The following is a 20,962-nucleotide window of genomic DNA, read 5'->3' on the forward strand; positions in this document are numbered from 1 at the left end:
AGATTTTGCAGGCTGGAAATAACCCTCCAAGCAAAGCTGTCAGGTTGCGGAGGAGGAGCCGAGCGTCCTGGCTGCGACTCAGCGGGGGACAAGAGGTGCTGCTGCCCTTGGGGAGCTCCCCAGGTCCTTCCCTGCCAGGACAGCGGGTTTCAAGACCTTGGAGAGGTTTTGCTGCCTGGCAGGTCTGAAGCCAGAGGCACCCGCACAGGGCAGCCCAGCCGCCGCTGCTGGGGCGATCCCGGCTGCCGCCGCCGCCTCTGACTGCCCTTCCGAGCCCCCAGAGACAGAGGGGGATTCTCAGCCACAGGAGAGGCCAGCCAAGAAAGAGGGGCAGAAACAGTTAAAGCAGCTGGTAAATAAAATTCTCACTAGAAAAATATGATCTGGGCAGAGAAAAAACATCCTTTCCAGCACTGCCAACCCCACATACTCAAAAATTATGCGTCAGACTCCAGAGAATCACGGCTTAAAAATCACAAGGGTTTTTGTTCTGGTTTTTAAAGAAAATTATAAATGTTTGAGCTTTTACTAATTGCACTCCAGTTTCTTGAACTTTATGATTGCATTTTCAAACTTTTCTCCAAACCTCTGAGGGCTACAAGCTTCTACATTTTTATTATAAAATAAAGTTGAGAAGCTCACCTAATGCCCACAGCTTTGGGGCAAACAGCAGAGATCAAAGGACTTGTGCTAAAACAAGGAGAATAGGAAATACTGGAGATCACAAGAATGAACACCCTGCAGTATACGTGTCTCTTACCATTTTTCGCCAGGGTTATGCAAAAGCACTTTTAGAAGGTATTTTGCTGTTTTAAAGTACTTAAGCAATGTGATGTTTGTTATTTGCCAGCATGAAGAGCGGGTCTTCAGTGTCATTTTGCCTCCAAGAACAGTGTTGCTTGCAGCCAACGGCTGCAGAAAAATTAAAACTGAGGCTGCTGTCCCAGGCTAAGGGGACCAGAGGAGCACACGGTTTCCAAGAGCATGTTGTGTGGTCGAGGTTGCTGCTGTTCACGGAGCAGCGAAGGTTGGGAAACATTATCCAGGGTCAAACTCAGACCAGACCTGATCTTCCATCTTCACCCTGATCCATACAGAAATGTATTGCCCAAAGGGGGTAGGTGGGTGTCACCCTACTTACTTTCTTCACCTCCGAAGGCGCTGAAAGAACTGCCGTATGTCTTTACAGGGGTACCTGTGTTACAGGCCAGATTGTGTTAAATCTATCAGCCTGTAACGAGCTCAGTGATCCTCCAAGATTAAAGGCTGATCTGAGTGCAGACTCACTACCGCGCCTCTTGAAAGGATCTGGCTTGTAGCAGCCTGATTATCGATTGCTGCCCTTAAGAGAATGTGATACTCTCTTTGGCACTGATCCTGTTAGCTTTATTTATCATAACGCTTGCTGAAACGTCCCCCTGTAGAGATAATGGCTTCCTTTGGTTGCTGTCAGAATGAACAAATGGAAATAAAAAGAAGCTGTTAATAATTGTGTCCTACTTTAAAGCAAGACAAAAGCGTTGCACTGCTGAGTTTGGCTCACTGTTGGCTGGGTGCTTGGACAAGCCCAAGCACAGGAGCTGACCACAAAGATGCCAATAATCAAAAGACAACGGTGCCTATTACACTGGTGGAACTCAAAGCCATGAGGTTTCCACCAGCCCAGAAACTTGGCAAGACATCCAGGAGGACGATGTATACATCTGATGCCAGAGGTGCTGCTCTAGGCAGAGCTCAGCACACATGGGCCTAAGGGGCTGCAAAAGGTGAAGGCAGATGGTAAAGTACACAAATAAGCAGAGGTTTTTCAACAGTCCTCTTGAACTTTTTGTGGCCCATCTGCACCACACAGAAAGGTCGATGACTCGGTTCGGGCAGGAGGCAACAGGACTCTCACAGGATGGTGCACAATGTCTCCCAGGGTGCTGGGGACCCTGAGCACCCCTCAGACAAAAGGACACACCTAGAGCCCACCACACCAAGCTCCCAGCCTTCCCAATGTTGCATCAAGGCATGGTGGAGCCCAGTACCACATCTCACATCCTCCAGGGTTTTCATCCTCACCACACCACTAGGAAACAAGACGTTCCTGCCTGCAGAGGCGGGGGATAGGCAGAAATTTGCTTACCTGTGTCCTGCATCACGGGTAAGCAAGGAAATAGGTCCATCTCTCTTCTCCTGCAAGGGAGCAGCACAACCCTCTGCACGTCCTGCCTTTCCAGACTGAAGCAGGGTCCCACCACAACAGGGGCAAGTTGAAGAAAAAGACAACAAAACAAGTGTGAGAGAAAAAGAACAAAACTCCCCCCAGATCCAAACTAAAAAAGTAGTGGCACAACCATGTCACTGAGCACTCACAGAGCTTTCCCTGTAGGCAGAGAGGTGACCATATCCAAGTACTGCTCCACACCCTGATACTTATCTAGAGTTACTCCACTGATTGTGGATCATATGAGATATGGGCCAGCAGTCCAGGACTGACCCAGGGACAGACAGGCTTCAAACACGTGTTTGGGACGTGGTTTCAGGTGCCCCAGCTCAGCTGCAGTGCTGCCTTGTGAAGCCCTGCTGTCCCCGTGCCCTCTTGGGGTGCTCCCTCGGGTTGCCCTGGTGTGCTACGAGAGCTGGGCTGCCACACCAGCCTTCCTGCAGCTGCTGAAAATCGAAGCAGGCTTAAAAGGAAGCCCTTCTGTAGCTCAAATGTGCTATGCTCATCTCTTATTAAGCTTGGACCAGTTTAGGAGCCTTCCCCACTGCTTTCCTCACAGGGGAAATGGTGATAAAGCAGGGAGCAAGACCTAGACCGACTCCAGCCGTCCGCTCAACGGTTTGCTCGGTCTTGAGCCTCGTGAACAAGCGCAGCGTGGCTGCCACAGCCATTTCTGCCTCTTGGGGAGATCTTCACTGCTAAGCAAGCTAACACGTCCTCATCCCGAAGCTCCTAACACACCTATGGGAGAGAAAGAAGTCTGATCTTTTAATACACGCAGTCTACATATTTTTTTTTGCAAAGTCTGTGAGTAACCACAAGAATAAGAGAGACAAGACCATTTCCAGGCACCGCAGTCCGTGATGCAAAGATGCCAACAGAGCAGACAAGAACCAGGCAAAGCTGCTGCTCCAGAGTAGCAGCACTGTTTTCCTACTTAATAGCCTTGTAATTACAAAGTGTCAGCTTAGTCCTACAAAGTCAGGTATGCACTTAAACACAGCTCTGTTTTGGACTGCATTACTTAAATGATATTTTCTTTTTGTTTTCCAAAAGTGAGATTTTTCCTCCTCATGCTGGGAAAGGTGGTGGCTGAGGGCATCACAACAGAGTTGGAGGACAAGAAGATAGGGAGGCCAGCATGTCAACAGATAATTTACCCAAATTAACTTGCAGATCAGGATTAAAGTTTCCAGGTGGCTCAAGCTGCTTGGTTGCTGGCTGAAGCATTGTCTCAACAGCTCAAGGGTGTCTCCAGAGCCACATCAGGACCTAGGCTTTGCTGACATCTCACCGACACCTGCCAGGGCACTGAGGGGCACGGGACACTCTCCTCTGGTGCTGCGAGGGAACCCCCAGCTCTCCCACTGAGCCCTTGCACGCAGGCACTGAGTTGAGCGGCTCTGCGGCACACTGCTGCTCTGCACCCGTGGGAGCACCTTGCTTGGAGTTAATCCCCATCGTGTAACCTGGCCTTTACATGCTTTTCAGAAGTCTGCCACACAGCCTCCTGGGGACTCATTCCTAAGATTAAACCCTGGTGGTAGTTTCCATGCCCTCTCCATGACGTGAAAATTTCTTTCCCTTATAAAAGGCAATTTGGCTGCCCTTCAGATGGCAGCTTGGAGATCAACAGGAGGGGAAAGACTGGGTGATGAGTCTGCCTTTTCATAGATCTCCTGGTTCACCCTTGGGGTTTGCGTAAGGGTCTTGGACTTTTTCAGAAATCCTTGGTTATTCCTGATCATCTTATTTCTTACTTCCCACTTTCCTAGCCATCTCCTTTATTAAATCTTCTTATTCATCATGTAGGAAGAAGAGCTACTTCATGTCGCTGATGGAGAAGTTTAAAGCTATGGAGTTAGAACTCAAGCACAATCTTCCCAATTAAATGATTTAAACTATAAGATTTGATACAAATGAAGCACACTCACCCTAGCTCAAGTTGTAATTGTCTTCACAGGTGTATGGCATCCACAGCTAGAAGCTGGGCAAGGGACTAGGGAACCTTCTGCCACCCAGATCAACTCTCCCAAGCTCGTGCCAAAGAGGCTCCTCACCTGACCTAGAGAAAACACAGCATTTTCTGAATAGTTATCACCCTTCTGCAAAGATCAAAAGAACTGCCAACAAAGCTCGTTTCTGCCATAAAGCTAAGAGCAACAGCCAAGGCTATACAGATTGGATACAGGCTTAAGAAAGGTCATGCTGGCTTGCCAACAGCATTTTACCAAAGTTTCAAGGAAACTTAAGCTGTCAAATTTTTATAAAGCTGTCTTTGACATCTGGTCCCCAAGGAAATGAAACAGTCAAGATTAACTAGACCCACTAATTATGTAGTTAACAAGTGACTACAATAGACAATAAATAATATCCCTTTTCCCACGGGGAGAAATAAGCATCGTGGACATGAACAAACTTCCTTCTGTGGACTTCCCCCCCAAAAACATTCACCCTTGAGGTGAGCCTGCTCCAGCAGCACGCTGCCACCCTTCTGCGGGCATGGGTGGCAAAGCCAGAACCACCCTCTGCATCCAGAAACATGGGGTACTCCCAGTGCTCCCCTCAACCCATGCAAGGATCTCCTTCCCATCATCAGGGGGGAGACCCCAGACCTGCAGACTGCTGACTGCTCTCCACCGAGGGAAAACAGCCTCTCCCATCTATCACCACGTTGCACTGGCTGCTACGGGCTCCTCCGAGAAAACCAAGCAGCTATCACAGTGGTCAGAATTCCACAGCAACTTGTGCTTGCTAATTGTAAAAATCACCCTTCCCCAGAAGCAGAGCTCTCTGTCTGGAGTAATTAAAAACCCCTTAGTGTAGTAACACTACTGAAAGGACGTGGCAGGACACTTCCCTGCCACCAAGACCCTTCAGCACGTCACGGTGCTGGTGGAAAGCATTACTCTAGAAGCTAGGAGGAAGAGGTCACCTACTGAAATGTTGGTCTCAATGGCTGAAGTGCCTCTTAGAAGCGACTTTCCTTTCTCCTGAGCTCCCCACACCGCTTGAGGCATAAGCAATTCCCACCTGGCCAGCAAGCTCAAACTTAAACCCACCTCCCTAACACAGAGAAGAGGCATCAGAGTAAGCTCATTTTTCACTGCTGTCTGACCAGAGTGTGCTCTAGCTGACACTGCCGGGTCCTCTCTGGGTCTCCGACTGAGACGAAGCCATCAGTAAAATCACAGGAGGGTGCACTATCCCCTCCTCTGGCTGTTTAAAATAAGTGTCACTAAACCAGACAGATGCTGGCGCTGTGTCTCAGCAGGCACTAATTTAGCCCATACGGAGTGCTCTTACACCATTTGTTCTGGGCAGAGCTTAATTGCAAAATTAATTATTTTCCTATCAAACAAAATTGTATAAGAGGGTAGTCATGGGACTTTTAAGCCTGATGGATGCTAAATGGGATTCGAATAAATATAAACAACTTTGGCTCCTGTCTGCGCTCAGGATGGCTAAGAGAGCAGCACTGCCAGGGCAGGGGGCGGCGAATGCCCGGCAGTGGGGGCCAGAGCACGGCTGCCACTGGGAAGGCAGGGGTGCAGAGTCTCAGCTGCCCTTCCACGGGGTGCCGGGATGGGGCCCCCGTCCGTGCCGGGATGCCGCCGCAGACACAGGCGGGCAGTGAACCACGGGCCGCACCGCCGTCCATCTCCGGCACATCCCGGCGGTGCTGCCGGCACCGTGGCAGGGCTTCCAGGCCCGTGCAGAGCTGGGGGAGCCTCTCCAGCCCCTCCTCGCCCTGTCCCACTCCAGATGCGCCCCTTCCCCGCGGCACGCCGGGTAGCCATCCCCAACGTGGAGCTTGGCGTGGCACCACGATGGCACTTGACATGGGGGTGAGGAGAGGGGAGCGTGGCCATCACCGTGGCATCAGGCTACTGCTGCTCTGGCCGGTGGTGTGCGGCAGCGTGTGCCCAGGCTGCTCCACACCAGGTGGTGAGGGTTTTGTATCTCAAGACAAGCCCGTTCAATTTGTTCTCATTTCTGACCCTACCGCAGGGGGTTCGGACACAAGCAGGGCTAACCACCACCTCAAACACGTCCCATGACAGGGCAGTCCAGACCTAGGTTTTGTTTGGAGGGCATCCCGTTTAAGTGGGCTGCATCCTCAGGTGATGGCAGAAATGAAAAAAATATAGATGGGACCAAAGCTGTGGCATGTGGGAGCCACAGCTGGAACAAGTTGCAACAAGTTGCGATTGTCCCCGCAGAAGCCCTCCCTCTTCAAACCCCTGACAGCCACTCCAGCACAGCACCCACCATGTGGGCAGGGCTGTGGTGGGCAAATTGCCTCAAAATCACACAGAAATGAGAAAACTGATTTTTCAAGCTCATAACTGTACAGTGGGAAAACCTTACCTGAGCAAAATATGGATGCCACATGCCAAGGTCATGTCTTGGACTGTAGGCCAACACAGCGTGAAATCTGGCACAAATCAAGTCACTGCTGCTCCCGTTGGGCCTGTCTGCTGAAGTATGGCCTTTGGGCAACCACCGGGCTGAGCTCAAGCTACGGTAAATTCTGTAAAAACACAGAAGAGACGACAGTCCCAGATGCAGACCAGAAAACTGGACCTCGGTTCCCCACCACTGAAAGGAGCACTTGAGCCACTTCATATTTATCAGATGAATTTATGAAGCTGCATTATGAAAGCATGGAACACTGATTCCTTTGGTGTCTTAAGAAAAAAAAAAAATAATCTACAACACAGCTTGTTCTGAGCTCCAACAGAAAGTCTGCAAACTTCTCTCTCTATATTTTTTTTTAAGTATCGCCTTTAATGCCTCAGGCTTGTGATCCCTGTTGACTTAGACCATATCTCTGAATTTGGGAGTATCTGACTTAATAAAATCTGTCTAAACAATGACACCTACCATGAGACTTTGTTGTTTTATGAGGTCTTGTATCCTCAGAGAGCAACGAGGCACTGGGCATGCAACCACTGCCCTCAAGTGGCATGAGCCGTGCGGGACCTTCCATGAAGCTCCTCAGCTTTATGCAACACAAGGGCACAGAGGCAAAGGCCTTTGCACAGGGGGCAAGCTGCTTGAGCATATTTGTGCGGTGAGGGGAAAAATATTAGACCATTTAAAGAACCTCTAGTCACGTAGCTTTTAAGAACTGAGCCTGGGAAGTGGTCAACGAAAGGAAAAATCATGCTTTGCCTGGGGATGAAACTAGGGGAGCACTTGCTGAACAGGCAGCTGCTGCGAGGCCGAAGCCTTCTCTGAACCAGGGCAGATGTGGCCATCAGCAGCCCATCGTAAGCTACCAGCAGCATGTCCACGCACCACCCGAGCCCCCGTGCTTCCCAGTATGGGAGCCTGCTCCTTCCCTTCCTCCAGCCACACTCCTTGGTGGTCCCATCTCCCAGGTCCCACCACGAGGAGCAGCAGCTTTAGAGCTGCGATGGGGCTCTTTGGCCATGCCTGAATGCAACCCCCCCATCTCCAGTGCCTGTGTAAAACAACTGGATGTCCCAGCGTGAATCAGGGTTGAAATAATGATCCTAATTTATTCTGCTTCTCTCAACCAGTCTCTCCCTTGGCTCCTGTGGCGTTTCCTGCATTAACTACTGGGAACCAGCAAGAACGCTTGAAGAGCAAGCAACTAGCAGGCATTTTTTTAATTATTGGGGTAGCTGAAACATTCTTCTACAGCTCCGCAAAGACAAAGGGTGAGAGCATTACAACACCATCATTTTAAAATCCTGAGCTGCACTGAGCTTGCAGGGGGGTCTGGGCACTGCCGAGACAGCGACAGTTTGTAACTGCTTAACTGTTTGACTTGACCCTCCTCACATCTTCTGACAAAATTCAGCTTAAGGCTCAAAGGCAAACACAGCGGCAACAAACATTTCCTTAGTAAGGCTGGGGATCTGCAGGAACAAAAACCTGAAGGGAGGGTTAGAAAGAGAGAAGGAATTGCTGTGGGGTTTGCTCCTGCATTTTTTCCTAATTCCTATGGATCTTGCCCGTGTGCTACTTGGGCAGCAGTTACTTGTGCCTGGAAACTTGCAAATGCCCAAGGAAAAAACCAAAATGCCTGTGGTACTGCAGGCCACCTCCTCCCGCTTGCTTAGCCAGGGCCCCGGCAGTGAGGCTGGGCAGCGCTCTCTGCCACCACAGTGACACAGGGGTCTCAAAACACCACCTGCGATTTACGGGCAGGGCCCTTGCCCCCAAGCACGGCGGTGTGGTGCTTACAGGGGGCTCGGGGAAGTCGCGGGCAGGGAGGTGCGGAGCCAGCGGGAGCTGCTGGCGTGGCCTCGTCCCGCACTGCTGCGGGCACCGCTCCTCTTCACCCGGTGAGGAACGCCCGTGCTGGGCTCCAGAGATGCTGTCAGTGCTTTTCCGGCCTGGCTGCCAGCCTGGAAAACAAAAAGTTCTCAACCAAAGCGAGAGCAACTGGGAAGGAACAAGGAGAAGGGCTCCGACATTCCTGCCTGCCGCCAGCGGCGTTTCCAGAGCGATGGGGCTGGAGAGGCTGAGCCTGGGGAGCTCCCAGATAAATAGGGGTGATGGACACATTATTGCAGCATTATAATGCCCTTCAGCAAAGGGGTTATTGCTTGGCCATATTGCAGCAAACCTCCCCGGTTAAAATCCCTTCCCTGGTCCTGTAACACAACTATCACATAACAGCTTCCCTATCTACAAGGCTCTTTTGGACCGAGGCTTTATATTCTGCAAGCAGAGAACAAGATTTTGCCAAGGGGGAAAGTTCTTCTTGAAGCAGAAGGACCGAAGAGTGCTATCGCTCATGGAGCTCAGCCAGGAAGGGATGGAGCAGCAGGTAATCTCACCAAAGCCTACTACAGCCGCATCCACAGGCGTATAAGGTAATGGCATTCACTTTGCTCTAGTTTAATGTGTTCAGCTCTGTATGTTTCTAGAGTCCCACACCAGACCTAAAGGCTGGCTCAGGTCCATTTGAAGGCAATAAATGCCTTAAATGAAGGCAAAACCTGCAGAGGGATCAGCGAGCATGGCACCTCAGGACAAGGCAGGTAATATGACATTCCCCACGATGGCAGACGCAGGGAATGATGTCTCCTGTACAGCCAGGGGCAGGGAACAGCAGGGAGGTGAGCAGAGGTCACCTCTGCAGCAGCTAGAGGAACAATTTCATCAGCCACCTCTCTGGCCCCTCTTCCCACCTGAGCAGCAGCTGCCCAGTCCCCCTTGCCCTGCACACCAGAGCACTGTGAGCATGTCGCGCCGTGCAGCCTCGTACTGAAAGCACAAGACAGGTACCAGTGTGGGGTGAGTAAAAGCTGCCTATTTGGCTTTTCTTGGAGAGCTCAGGCGATGCCTGCACCCCTGACTGGATCACTGTGCAGAGCACCTCAGGTCCTGAAAGCAACGCTGCCGTGCCGCAGCAAGCACAGCTTTGCACCGCAGCGGTCTGTGGAGGGTCTTGCCATGCAGAACCTCCCCTCGGCGCTAAGGGGAGAATAATATTTTGGACGTTGGTAAGGCTTGGATAATTCATTCCTGTATGCAATCAGAAAGTTACTAGACAGTGTCAGACTTACCACATCAGGAAGAGAGACGTGAAGGACGCTGAGAGCTTGCTAGAGAAATTACTCATCCATGGAGGAGGTTTCTTCCTAGCTCTCCTACGGAGAGATTGATTTATGGCCAGAAGCATAAACATTTTATAACCCTCGTTAAAAATAAAGTACCTTGGATACATCGTGGTTTTAAGTGTTGGCCTCAGCAGTATCTCATGGATGAGAGTTCTGGCTCATTTTCCTTTGTATAAAGTGCCCATCTTTACCAGTTTTGAATGAGTCTCCCTCACGCTCTCACCAGCTATGTCCTTGTTCTCATGGTGAGAGTGGACGCTGGAAAAGGTGAGGACCAGAGCAGCTACACAAACTGCAGAACATATTACTGAAGTGAATGGGGTTCAGAGCTGATTGATTTCTCAAAACATGAGTTTCTGTTTCAACAGCTGATGAATGGTAAGAGTGGTGGCCTGAAAGAGAGCTCATGTTTTGCTTGCATTAATTTGATATTATTTGGACTCCCGAATTAATCCCTTCCTCACTTTCCGAGCCATTTACAGAAGAAGGAGCCTCTAAACCCCTCAGCAGGATGAACAAGACCGAGGGAGCTTCTGAGAACCCAGAGTTTTGGAGCCCAGGTCGCACACAAAGCACCTCCTTGAGCAGTGTGGCACTAACGTTTGCATTTGGCCAGCAGGCCACAGACAGAGCCCTGAATGTGATCCTTATTGTGGTCCTCGTTGTCATCATGGTATCTCTGGGGTGTACGATGGAGATAGCCAAGTTCACAACTCACCTCAGAAAAGCCAAAGGCGTGGCAATTGCCGTAATGGCTCAGTACAGCATCATGCCCTTGACAGCATTTGTACTGGGCAAGCTCTTCCAGTTGGGTGCTTCAGAATCCCTGGCCATCCTCATCTGTGGCTGCTGCCCGGGGGGACACCTCTCCAACATCTTTAGTCTGGCACAGAGAGGGGACATGAACCTCAAGTAAGGAAAGCTGAGTACAGGTTCATAGCCCAGGCCAACCTAGTCATATGACTGGTTTAGAAACTAGTTTAATCAAAATTAGCAATCCCCAAAAAGATGGACAAAGACTTAGATACTGTATCTAGAATATTTTTAAAGCATCCACATTGCTCGATGAGCAAATTTGTCCCCATTTTACAATAAAATGGGATTGTGTACCTTTCTCTGAAGCACATGGCATGCTGCTCTTGTTGAGATGGGTGCAAGAACACTTTTTCATCTCCACGTAACAGTACATGTGGCATATATATGCTATATCTATCCATTTAGTGGCATATAGTTCTGTGTAAACTGAGCACGCTGTCTGAAGAGGCTGCATCGTTGAGAAACGCTGAGCTAGCAGAACACTACTCCAACACCTCCAAGCACAAAGCCCACATTTGTAGCATGATCTGTATTTGCACATTGTAAAGGGAACACGAAGCCTAACCTTTTAGGGATGCCAGTATTGCTCCTGATAGAGCAGGTTTGGCATAGGCACACGCACAACACGTTGCAACAGCAAGGTGGGCAGGGTTCTTTTTAAATTGTTTAAAAGTGGGTTAAAACTGTAATTGGTTTCACTTTTCTTTAGAGGCAGGCAGACAGTCTTCACAGAAACTGGCTGCCAGAACATACAACTATGCTCAACTACCCTCAAGACTGCCTTCGCCCCAGAAACCATCGGCCCCCTGTACTTCTTCCCGCTGTTCTACTTGCTGTTCCAGCTTGGAGAGGGACTGCTGCTCATCCTGGTCTTTAGGATCCATGACAGAATAAAGAAACCAAATGGTAAGTATAGTTTTGCTCCTGTATTTCTTACACTTTCCAAGTCAAATCACAGATGCTTACATACCATTACCAATGATTCTGCTTTCTACAGGCAGAATCAGGTTCCCTTTAACTCAGTTATCATACCCAAATAAAAAAAAAATCACAAATCACAGTCAAAAATTCATAGGTAACTGAAGACATTTAAAATTATGACTTCTTGCATCAGCAGAATGTTCCATAGAGCTATAGACTATCTGTATTATCAGTGCTCAGAGGTTTTCAGGGTCCTGTGTTTAAACTGGGGTGGCCATCCTGCAAAAGCTATGATTTGCACTGAGCACATGCACGGAACAGTCACACACACACCCCCCCCAAAACTACACGAGATCAGATACTCTTTAATGCAACAAATTGCAGCTTCTCAGTAAACTGTTGAGATTCACTGAAGGGCGTCACTTCTGGAGTGAGGGGAGGAAGGAAAGGAAAGAACTGTCAAGTACTGCAGCTGAAGGAAGGAAACGTGGATCTTTTGATGGAAAAGTACCTAAGTAGATTGAAGCTTAATTAAAATACATATACAGTATTGGTGTAGATGCAAGGTAGACTCTTCTCCAACTTCAACAGGTGCATAATGCCAAAGCCCAGCTGAGTGTCTGCGAAGATGGCTGGAGAATGCACTGATGAATGAGATCCTCCACCAGACACCCCACTGATGCTTCCAGACCAGCTTTCTTCAGTCCCTTGGGATAAAGAAGCACCTGAGGAGCTGCTACCGGGCTGCTGCAGGAGCACTTTGTCATATCTTACCGATATACCTGAAGGATGACTGCTACTGGGGAAAAGCACCTGCTCAGTTTGCATCCTCAGGTGTGCCTTCAGTGCAAAGCAGTTGATACTGGAAACAGCCATACAAGTGCTTACAAGACTACTTGGTGGTTTTCCAGGCTCTGATTCCTAAATGATTGTGGAAAAAAAAAAAAAAGGCTCAAAAATTTTGACAGGACCTCCAAGTTTCTTCCTTTTCCTTTAGATCACCCAGCAACAGCAATTGTGGATGTGTCACAATCTTTCCATAACCTGGTTTCAGAACTGCCCATTTTCACTGTTTTTCTTTTTCTTCAGCTGCAGAACAAATGATCTGCACGGGTGCGGACATACTTAGCGCTCAAGAAATTAAAGCAGTGTCAAGACCCTGCAGAAACAGTGGGAAACCAGGAAAACGATACAGATTCTGCAGCAGCTGCTACCACGACCCCTCCAAGCTCCACCTTCTGCAGCCTGCTCACGGGCCTCCAGCAGTTCCGTGCAAGAATTATCTCTATGCTCATTTTACGCTAAAGGGAATGCCACAGAGCTATCTGCACCCTCATCGTTGCTTCCCAAAGACCTTGCTCCAAAGCCTCTCCCTGCCTGCCCACGAGGGACACTTCCAGTGACTTCTATGTCATCGTGACAACCCTTTGGGACAGCTTAGGTCCACGCTCCCAAGGGATTGCCCCCAGTTTTGCCCGTATGCAAATCACTGCCCACATCAGTTCCCTTTTTTTAATTTCACTTACCTGCAATTGTCCTGCTGGCACGTGCTGGAAGCAGCTCTCAAAGACATCGCTGAAGATGAATGTAATTTCTCTAACGAAGATCCACGATGAGGTGTGGAAGTTTCCCAGCGCGGGCGCCACCGAGGCCCAGCGTGCAGCCGAGCAGCCCCTGGCCTGCGGGGCACTCCCGTTTGCCCAAACCGGCACGCTCCACGCAGCAGAGGCCACAAAACCCGAACGCAGCTGCACAAACTGCCTCAGCACGTCGAGCGGGGGCCCAGCAAGCTGCACCTCCGAAGAGATGAGCCTTGAACGCGCCTTGCTTTGTTCAGGCCACCGTCTAGCTCCCATCATGCTACAAATAAGAGTACGAGGGAAGATTGGCTTTAACAACTCTGATGTGCAAAGTATGCCTTGTGACCTGAAGTAATCTGTCTTAACTAAGGATAAAAAGGCTCGCACCAAGGACCTATGCTTCACCAGTGCAGAATCCCTTCCGGCCAGAAGTCATCGTAACCCTCCGTAGTGCAAAGCCTGGGACTTTTGTTTTAAACTCCAAGTTCAGCATCACAACAGCCAGCTGCCCACGCGAAACGCAGAAATCCATTCGTGCTGCTTGCGAGGCAGGCGGTGTGGTTTAGTAACAGCCTTCGGAGCAGCTATTTAGAGAGCAGGTAGTACTTTGTGTTTAGCCTGAAGGAGGGAAGTGTCCGAAATCCCACTCCCTTCCAATCATCCGGTGCCTTCAGCCACCCGGGGTGCGTGTTGGAGCCCAGTCCCACGGGAACACAGATGCTCGTCATCATTCAAGTCAGCAGGAAGGCTGGACTGGCTTGAGGTAGGGCAGCTCACCTTGCACCCAGGTGAGCGGCAGTGCTGCCTTTACCCCTGGAAGTTAAAGCCCTCTTCTTCCACGCCTCTTAAGGCGAGCCAGCAACTACAAACCTCGGAGAACGAAGCCTCCCACCCCCCAGAGCTGACCAGTAATAGTGCAGTGAACTGCGTGGCAACCTGACCGGCTCCCGGTGCCTGCTCCCAGGAGCAGTGACACGCTGCCACCTCAACGCACACACAAGGCGCAAAAGCTCGCTCTCCTTCGTTAGCTCAGAACACAATTACCAGGCTGTGCAACAGCACAGCCTGCAGACACCGAACGACTCGCCTCCCCCACAGCCAGACCTCGCTCTGCACAGAACCGTCCTCTGTTGCCCAGGATCCGATCCAAAGCCCAGCCTAGGCTCCAGAGTTCTTTTGAAAGGTTTCAGTGGATTACTGGAGTGGCTTTGTAAAGCACTGTGTAAGAAAACTCATTTTTAAAATTAAATTCTAAGGCTCTCTCTTGCAACACAGATGAGTTTGAGAAGCGCAGGGACTGCAGTTGCTGCCCCTGTAAGGCACAAACACCAAAACACGGGCTGCAGTACTCCCACCCACCGACTTCAAAATCCCGCCTCTTCCTCCAGGCTGAGGACGAGTGCCTACAGAAATGCTTTATCCACACCTCAGTGCTCTCTCACATGCGTGTGCACAAACACACTAACGAAGTACGCCGACTACATCCATCTTTTACACCCCACACTTATTAGCTAACCAATGATTAATAACCTGTATGACTCGTCCATTACACTTTCTGCTATGAACTACGACAGCACCACGCTCCTTATTACCAAAGTTCTTATTTCAGAATATAAAGATAGCCAGGGACATAGCGTGATGTATTTAAAAGGAAGTAAGTTCTCCCCCACACCCGAAACGCTCAAGGATAGCTCTGTTGTAAACCTGTCCTTAAGAAACATTTTACCGCTGCCCAACAACATGAGGCGCAGTCACACACACTTTAAAATACTAAGAACACACCAGAAGCAGAGACATGGTTCTTTATACTTTATTTGAGCTATTTAATTCTTAAGTATCAAGAATTCGGGTGCTTTATAGAATATTATTACCACAGGGCAGTGAAATGGGCATTTTCTTAGTGTAGTGCAAGTCATATTAAATGAAAAGCTTTTAAAATAAAGTTTTATTACCAGTACTGACCAGCACTTAATCTGCTGACCTATAGCTGAAACAATGGTTCAAAAGCACAAAAAAATACCCTCTGAAATAAAGCTTTATGTACAGCACATGTAGAGCTCTTAGATGCCTAAAGCTATTAGCTTAATTTGAGATATTAAACTGATGTTCTGAGTTGCTATTCACAGTTGAATATACTGGGAATTAAGTGTTCAGATGACTTTTCTTGGAGTACAAAAAAGTTTGTCGGCTTTAGTTATAAAGAGCTCTGCCAATATACACAAACTATACACTTCAGACATTCACAAAAAAATGTGAGCAAGAAAAGGGTTATCAAAAAACATTTAATACAATTAGTCAATAACCCTTCCCACCATGGTCCACATCTACAAAGTTCCCCCATCCCTCCCCCCTCCCCATCCAAACCCTTCCCACAGAAAGTCACATACTTACCACAACTTTTAGCAAGTATGGTTTAAAAAAGGGCCCCCAGGGCAAGTTACTTATAGTTCAGTTGCCACTGTCAACAGATCTGGACCTCGATCTAGACCTCTGCCGATCCACGGATGACGGGGATTTAGATCTACTGGAAGAACCACGTTTCTGGCTCTTCTCTGGCACTGGAGATCTACTAACTGATCGAGACTTGCTACGGCTCCTACTCCTTGACCTGCTGTAAGACTTGCGGCTGCGGGAACGGGAACGGCTACGAGACCTGGATGAGCTTCTGCTACGAGACCGTGACCTGCTTCTGGACCTACTGAGGAAACAAAGAGTAGCGGTGTTAGCAGTGGAACGTCACGGACCACGACAATAACCAAGCCAGTCTCCAGTTTGGTTGCCTGGTGGATATTTAAGAATTACTTAAGAAAATAGAAATCCATACCTGTGCCTTTTGCTGCCTTCAATTAGTTTAATTTTCCTTCCATTTATTTCTTTACCAGAAAGCTTTTCAATAGCATTCTTTAAATCACTGTAAGAGGCGAATTCAACCACCCTACAGAAAAAAACCAAAGCAAAACAAAAACAAAAGCCAGAGCTCACTATTACAAATTGTAATTTTGGTGACAGAGCAAAACATAATCTGAGATAAAAAACCAAACTCACTCAAAAAGCCTTGCACTGCCCAACGTAGTCATCCCCTTGTCATAACTCAAGCATGAACTGAATTCCCCCTCCCCAAAGAGCAGAGAATGCATTTTCTAAGGGTAGCTAAATGAGCAGCTGCTAAGCACTGAAAGTAGCCAGCTTCCATCCCCAAATATTATACATACAAATTTAACCCTACAGCTTTTGAAGACATTATTTTAGAGGCTTACCCTTCATTTAACTTAGGTCTGTGTGCATCTGCAAAGGTTACTTCCCCAGCTTGTCTCATGAAGTCTTTGAGATCCTAACACAAGACCAGTTATGTTATGCACAGAAGTGAAATTAATACTTATCTATATAAAAATATTTTTAAATAAATAAATTTATGACTACTGAAAGAGAAGATGTTAGATAAATTACAAACATGGCAATTGCCATACTTGTATTCTATCAAAATTTAAATATATTAGGGCACGAAATAAATGAAAAAAGCATATTGCTTTAAGCAAAATGCTAATAAAGTGTCTTAACATTAAGGAAAATATTAGTCTACAATGATTATAGAGATTAAATAAGAAAGAAAGAGAGAGAAAGAGAGAGAAAGAAATAAAAAAGTACATTTGTATATATACTGGACTGAGTGTGAAATACTACCCATATATTTTTGTACTATTTCAGTCTCCATTTACATTACGAGTCTTATATGCATACAGAATTACATTTACATAACACCAATTATTTTGTGCCCCATATGTCATTAAAAATATAGTTTACTTTACCTTTATTAACATTTCCCTAGGCTAGCCAAGCAGCAAACTGCATTAAGCGACCGGAGATACCGTCATGATATATGCCCGACTGGCTCTTCGCCACCCACTTGACGAACACTACCCAGTCGATGGAAGCCATTAATCGCACTGCCCTCCCTATTAGGAGACTATTGATGGATCCAGACATTCTCTATGCTTGATGTTACCAAGGACCACTTTACTGCGATCAGGATTCCAACGACCACCTAATTTCGTATCTTTCAACTCTTTTCGACCAGGACCTCTTTATTCGGAAGCGTTACAGGAAGAACAGCTCTCAACTTAGGAATCAGATCTCGTTAACGCTCTGGGATCGCTGCAATGTGGCACTTTAAGGAGTGCATCGATTACGTCTAGACCGGCAAACACAGATCTAGAGGTGGCCAAGTGACATTGTAGGAGCTGACTGGAAAGTCAACCAGGCCCAACCAAGAGTGACCAAGACAGAACGATTAGGATAACCCACAGGCACTCCTCGTCATAAGGCCAACGACACAGATAGGCTGGCAAATAAAGGGTTTAATATGTGGTTAAAATGGATTTAAAAAACAAGAAAAAAATAAATATATATCCTCAAATATATACATTTATTATTATTAAGAATTATAATTAACTAGTTTGCATTCAAAGTATTTAAATTACATTATTTAAAATTACAATCATTACATAAACATTTTAATAAATTATATTTAATTTTTAATTAATTATTTTACAAAATAATTACATTACATACCCATTAAATGAAGTCAAAATAGTTAATCGTGTTTCAACAAACCTGCCAGCTGACTCGGGAAGACAAATTTTCTACTATGAGGCGATTTTCTGTTCTTACAGGTGGTGCATTTCTATTTGGAAATAAACAATTGAGACTTTAATTAGTAATTAAAATACAACTACATGGACATATTTATAAAGGCTGTACCAGTAACCAATATCAGCATACCATCGTTACTACTACAACTTAACTATGGAACGCCCTGAGTGATCTAGGACAAGCATTAAGTAGTTTTTAGGAGGGAAGCATAAAGACAACAAGCGTATCTGTAAAGTTTTGTAATCTTTGTAATCCTCACTATCCTACCGCCACATCCAACAAGTGACTAAAAATACCTTTTAGCATCCCATTCTAGATCAAGTTCTTGACTCAGATGAGTCCACGGTATTTTTTTAAACTGTGTCAGTTCAAAGCTATACATACCTCCTGTCACTACGTGGACGGCGGCTACTAAAACGGTCAGAGTACCTCCCTCTGCCTCTACCCCTAGAGCGTGCTCTTGCATGCTCAATTGTAACCCTGGGGAAAAAGAAAAAAAAAAAAAGAAATGGAAAACCATACATTTTTACATTTTTCTTCTTACATATTCCTTACATATTCCTTCACAGTCATAGGGAAAAAAAAAAAAAACAAAACCAAAATAGTTTAGAGTACTGATAACACAATGTGAGTTAAAATTGACTCCTTTTTATGGATATTTACATCCATATACACGTGAAAAAGGGTACATCACCTCTCACTGCAAAGCTCTTTTCCATCCAATTCATAGACCGCATCATCTGCATCCCTTGGATCCTCAAATTCCTGCAAAACCACCGCAGCGAAAGCGTAAGAGAAATCCCATCTCTAAGAAACTGGCAAATGCTCATTTGCCCCACCGGACGCTTAGCTAAGCACGTCAGCAGCGGTATTTTCAGAAGTAGCTTCGCGCACATCAAACGCGCCCCAGACCCCGCGCGACCGCCGGCGGCCAGGGCCCGCAGACCCCGCGGAGAGGCGCACTCACCACAAACCCAAACCCCCTCTTCAGGTCGATGTCGCGGATGCGGCCGTATCCCTTGAAGAACCTCTCCACGTCCTTCTCCCTGGCGGCCGGGTTCAGCCTCCCGATGAAGACGCGGCAGCCGCTCATGGCTGTGGGGGGGACCTCGCTGCGGGAGACACGGCGCCGGGGCCGTCAGCGCCCGGTGACTCAGCACCCCCCGCCCCGCCCCGGCCCCCCACCGCCGCTGCGGCCCAATAGGAAGGAGCCAAGTGGGGTCCGCCTTCATCTGCGCCAATGGGAACACGACGTGCGCCCCGTCGCCCTGCCCGTAACACGCCTACGCCCCGCCCCTCCGGCGCATGCGCGGCGCCCCCATCCCGGCCAGCGAGGGAAGAAAAGGCGAACGCCATGGCGCCGCCACAAAATGGCGGCCCGGGCCACACCCAACAGCGCCCGCTTCGCGGAGCGGAACCAAGCGACGAGAAAACCGGTCCCCGCCGACGGGGAGCAACCTGCGCTCCCGGAACCCCGGCCTGTCACGAACCTGGGCTGCGGGTGCGGGGCAGTGGGCACTCGGCTCCTCCCGGCTGCCGCCTCCTCCTCCTCCCTCCGCGACGGCCGGCTGCGGACTGCAGCGCCGCTCCGCCGCTGCGCTGCAAAATGGAGGCGGCCCGCCCCCGCGCGTCACCGCCGCCCCGCGTGACGCCGGCGCGACGATGCGATTGGCGGAGGCGGCGGCCACGCCCCTTCCCCAGAGAATCCCGGCGGGGGCCGGGGGGTGCGGTGGGGGCTCCCGCAGGGACGCGGGCCGTACCCCGCCGGCGGGGGAGAAAACGGGCAGCGGCGTGAACGCTGGTCCGGAGCGTGGGGAGCACAGCGTGTGACTGCACGTGGAAGCCATTTTGAAAAGGCAGTTAAAGCACAAACCTGGATTTTCAGAGTGTTGCGTAGCACGGGGCTGTCGCCACAGCCGAATGAGTAGGTTAAACACAACCGTCGGCTTCTTTTATTCCTACAGCACATACGGACTAAAAACGGTGCTGCGTCTGCGTGCCAGGCAGGCGCAGGAGTGGGCAAGATCTTGCAGAAACAGGCGTTTCTTTCTTGGCCAGGATGCTCAGAGAATACAAGGATAAAAATGCACGGGGAGCACCTGATCTATTTGCATCCCCATTTGGAATCAAGTGTGTAATGAGTGGGTAGGGAGCTGAGCTTTGTTTCCGTTTTACGTAACTGCAGAATTTATCACAGCTTGGCTTCTAGAGGATTGCAGTGGAGGCAACAGGTTATCCCAAGGGGCATTCAAAATGCAGAAGACATCTGGAAGTTGAAGATATACCCGCTGGTTTTCTAATAAAGATGGAGGTTGCAGCTCTGTGACTGTCATTGCCAGATGTGTGCACTGCTGGATCAGTCGGCTTTACGCAAAGTTAGGCGGCAATTACAGCTACGTCAGGTTGACCTGAGGACAGTATGACCCTTTTGATAGCATTTCTCTGACTTGTCACCCGGAGTCCCACGCTCCCTCGAGTGTTACCCCCCTATCTGTTCCCCTTGTGGACCGTGAAATGCCATCTTTGTTGCACCCAGTGTCTGTTTTTAGTCAGCGCTATGGGGACAAACTTCTCTTTTTCATGCTTAGTCACTGATGTCGAGTAAATTTCCCTGGAACAATACCGCACATGATGCCACTGACATCATAGCTTTGTATGACTGCCCCCACACACATTCCTCAAACTGCAGCAGTACACAGAATCCCCAAAGTGGGAAAGTTATTTCTGCTCTGTGCCGGCAATGGTGAGAAAGGCTACTGTGTAGCTGAAGGTTTAGCAAGGGTAACCCGCAGCATTACCTGCTTTTCTCTTGGATTACAAAGATGTGTACTTCCATTCCACGCAGCATCTGGGTCCATGAGAAATGCAGGGATGATGCACACATGGGAGAATCTGCAGTAAAGGGAGGGCTTTGACCAATGACAGACAACACTTGTGATTATCCCAGTGGATCATAACCTGCTGAGGAAGATAAATGTTAGATGGCACATCTGAATGTAACACTGCTAATTTCATAATGAATTACAGTGCTCAGACAGGTGCCATGGGAACAGGCAGTCCTGTTCCTGCCAACACTGGGACTCTTCGGGCTGCAGAGTGAGCTGGTTCACAACACAAAACCAGCAAAAACTACCCTGGAAAAGGCAGCAAGCAGATTTCTGCTGGTTTAATTCCCTGAAAGC

At 48.6% G+C, this 20,962-nt stretch overlaps 2 protein-coding genes across 6 annotated transcripts; one reads left to right on the forward strand and one right to left on the reverse strand.

Moving 5' to 3' along the window:
* The first annotated feature begins 8,981 nt into the window (after nucleotides 1-8,981).
* Nucleotides 8,982-14,838, forward strand: SLC10A1 (solute carrier family 10 member 1). 4 transcript variants are annotated; one of them, XM_032984658.2, is made up of 4 exons: nucleotides 8,982-9,063; nucleotides 10,286-10,725; nucleotides 11,339-11,535; nucleotides 12,640-14,838. In XM_032984658.2, the coding sequence occupies exons 2-4, from the start codon at nucleotides 10,325-10,327 to the stop codon at nucleotides 12,951-12,953; spliced, it is 912 nt and encodes a 303-aa protein (XP_032840549.2). In that variant the 5' UTR covers nucleotides 8,982-9,063; nucleotides 10,286-10,324; the 3' UTR covers nucleotides 12,954-14,838. The 4 variants fall into 4 exon arrangements, 3 of the variants coding, with proteins under 3 accessions (XP_032840549.2, XP_032840550.2, XP_032840551.2); XM_032984659.2 differs by having other exon boundaries at nucleotides 8,997-9,063; nucleotides 10,296-10,725; XR_004405954.2 differs by lacking the exon at nucleotides 8,982-9,063 and adding an exon at nucleotides 12,142-12,384 and having other exon boundaries at nucleotides 9,073-10,725; nucleotides 12,640-12,689.
* Nucleotides 14,839-14,924: 86 nt separating this feature from the next.
* Nucleotides 14,925-19,410, reverse strand: SRSF5 (serine and arginine rich splicing factor 5). 2 transcript variants are annotated; one of them, XM_032984663.2, is made up of 8 exons: nucleotides 19,271-19,410; nucleotides 18,748-18,892; nucleotides 18,475-18,545; nucleotides 18,165-18,260; nucleotides 17,742-17,811; nucleotides 16,388-16,461; nucleotides 15,955-16,065; nucleotides 14,925-15,825 (listed from the first exon to the last, which is right to left on the reverse strand). In XM_032984663.2, the coding sequence occupies exons 2-8, from the start codon at nucleotides 18,871-18,873 to the stop codon at nucleotides 15,579-15,581; spliced, it is 795 nt and encodes a 264-aa protein (XP_032840554.1). In that variant the 5' UTR covers nucleotides 18,874-18,892; nucleotides 19,271-19,410; the 3' UTR covers nucleotides 14,925-15,578. The 2 variants fall into 2 exon arrangements, with proteins under 2 accessions (XP_032840554.1, XP_032840552.1); XM_032984661.2 differs by having other exon boundaries at nucleotides 14,925-15,828.
* Between the last annotated feature and the right edge of the window lie 1,552 nt (nucleotides 19,411-20,962).

This window comes from Tyto alba, unplaced genomic scaffold, assembly GCF_018691265.1.
Source record: "Tyto alba isolate M040663 unplaced genomic scaffold, T.alba_DEE_v4.0 Super-Scaffold_18, whole genome shotgun sequence".
Taxonomy (NCBI): Eukaryota; Metazoa; Chordata; class Aves; order Strigiformes; family Tytonidae; genus Tyto; species Tyto alba.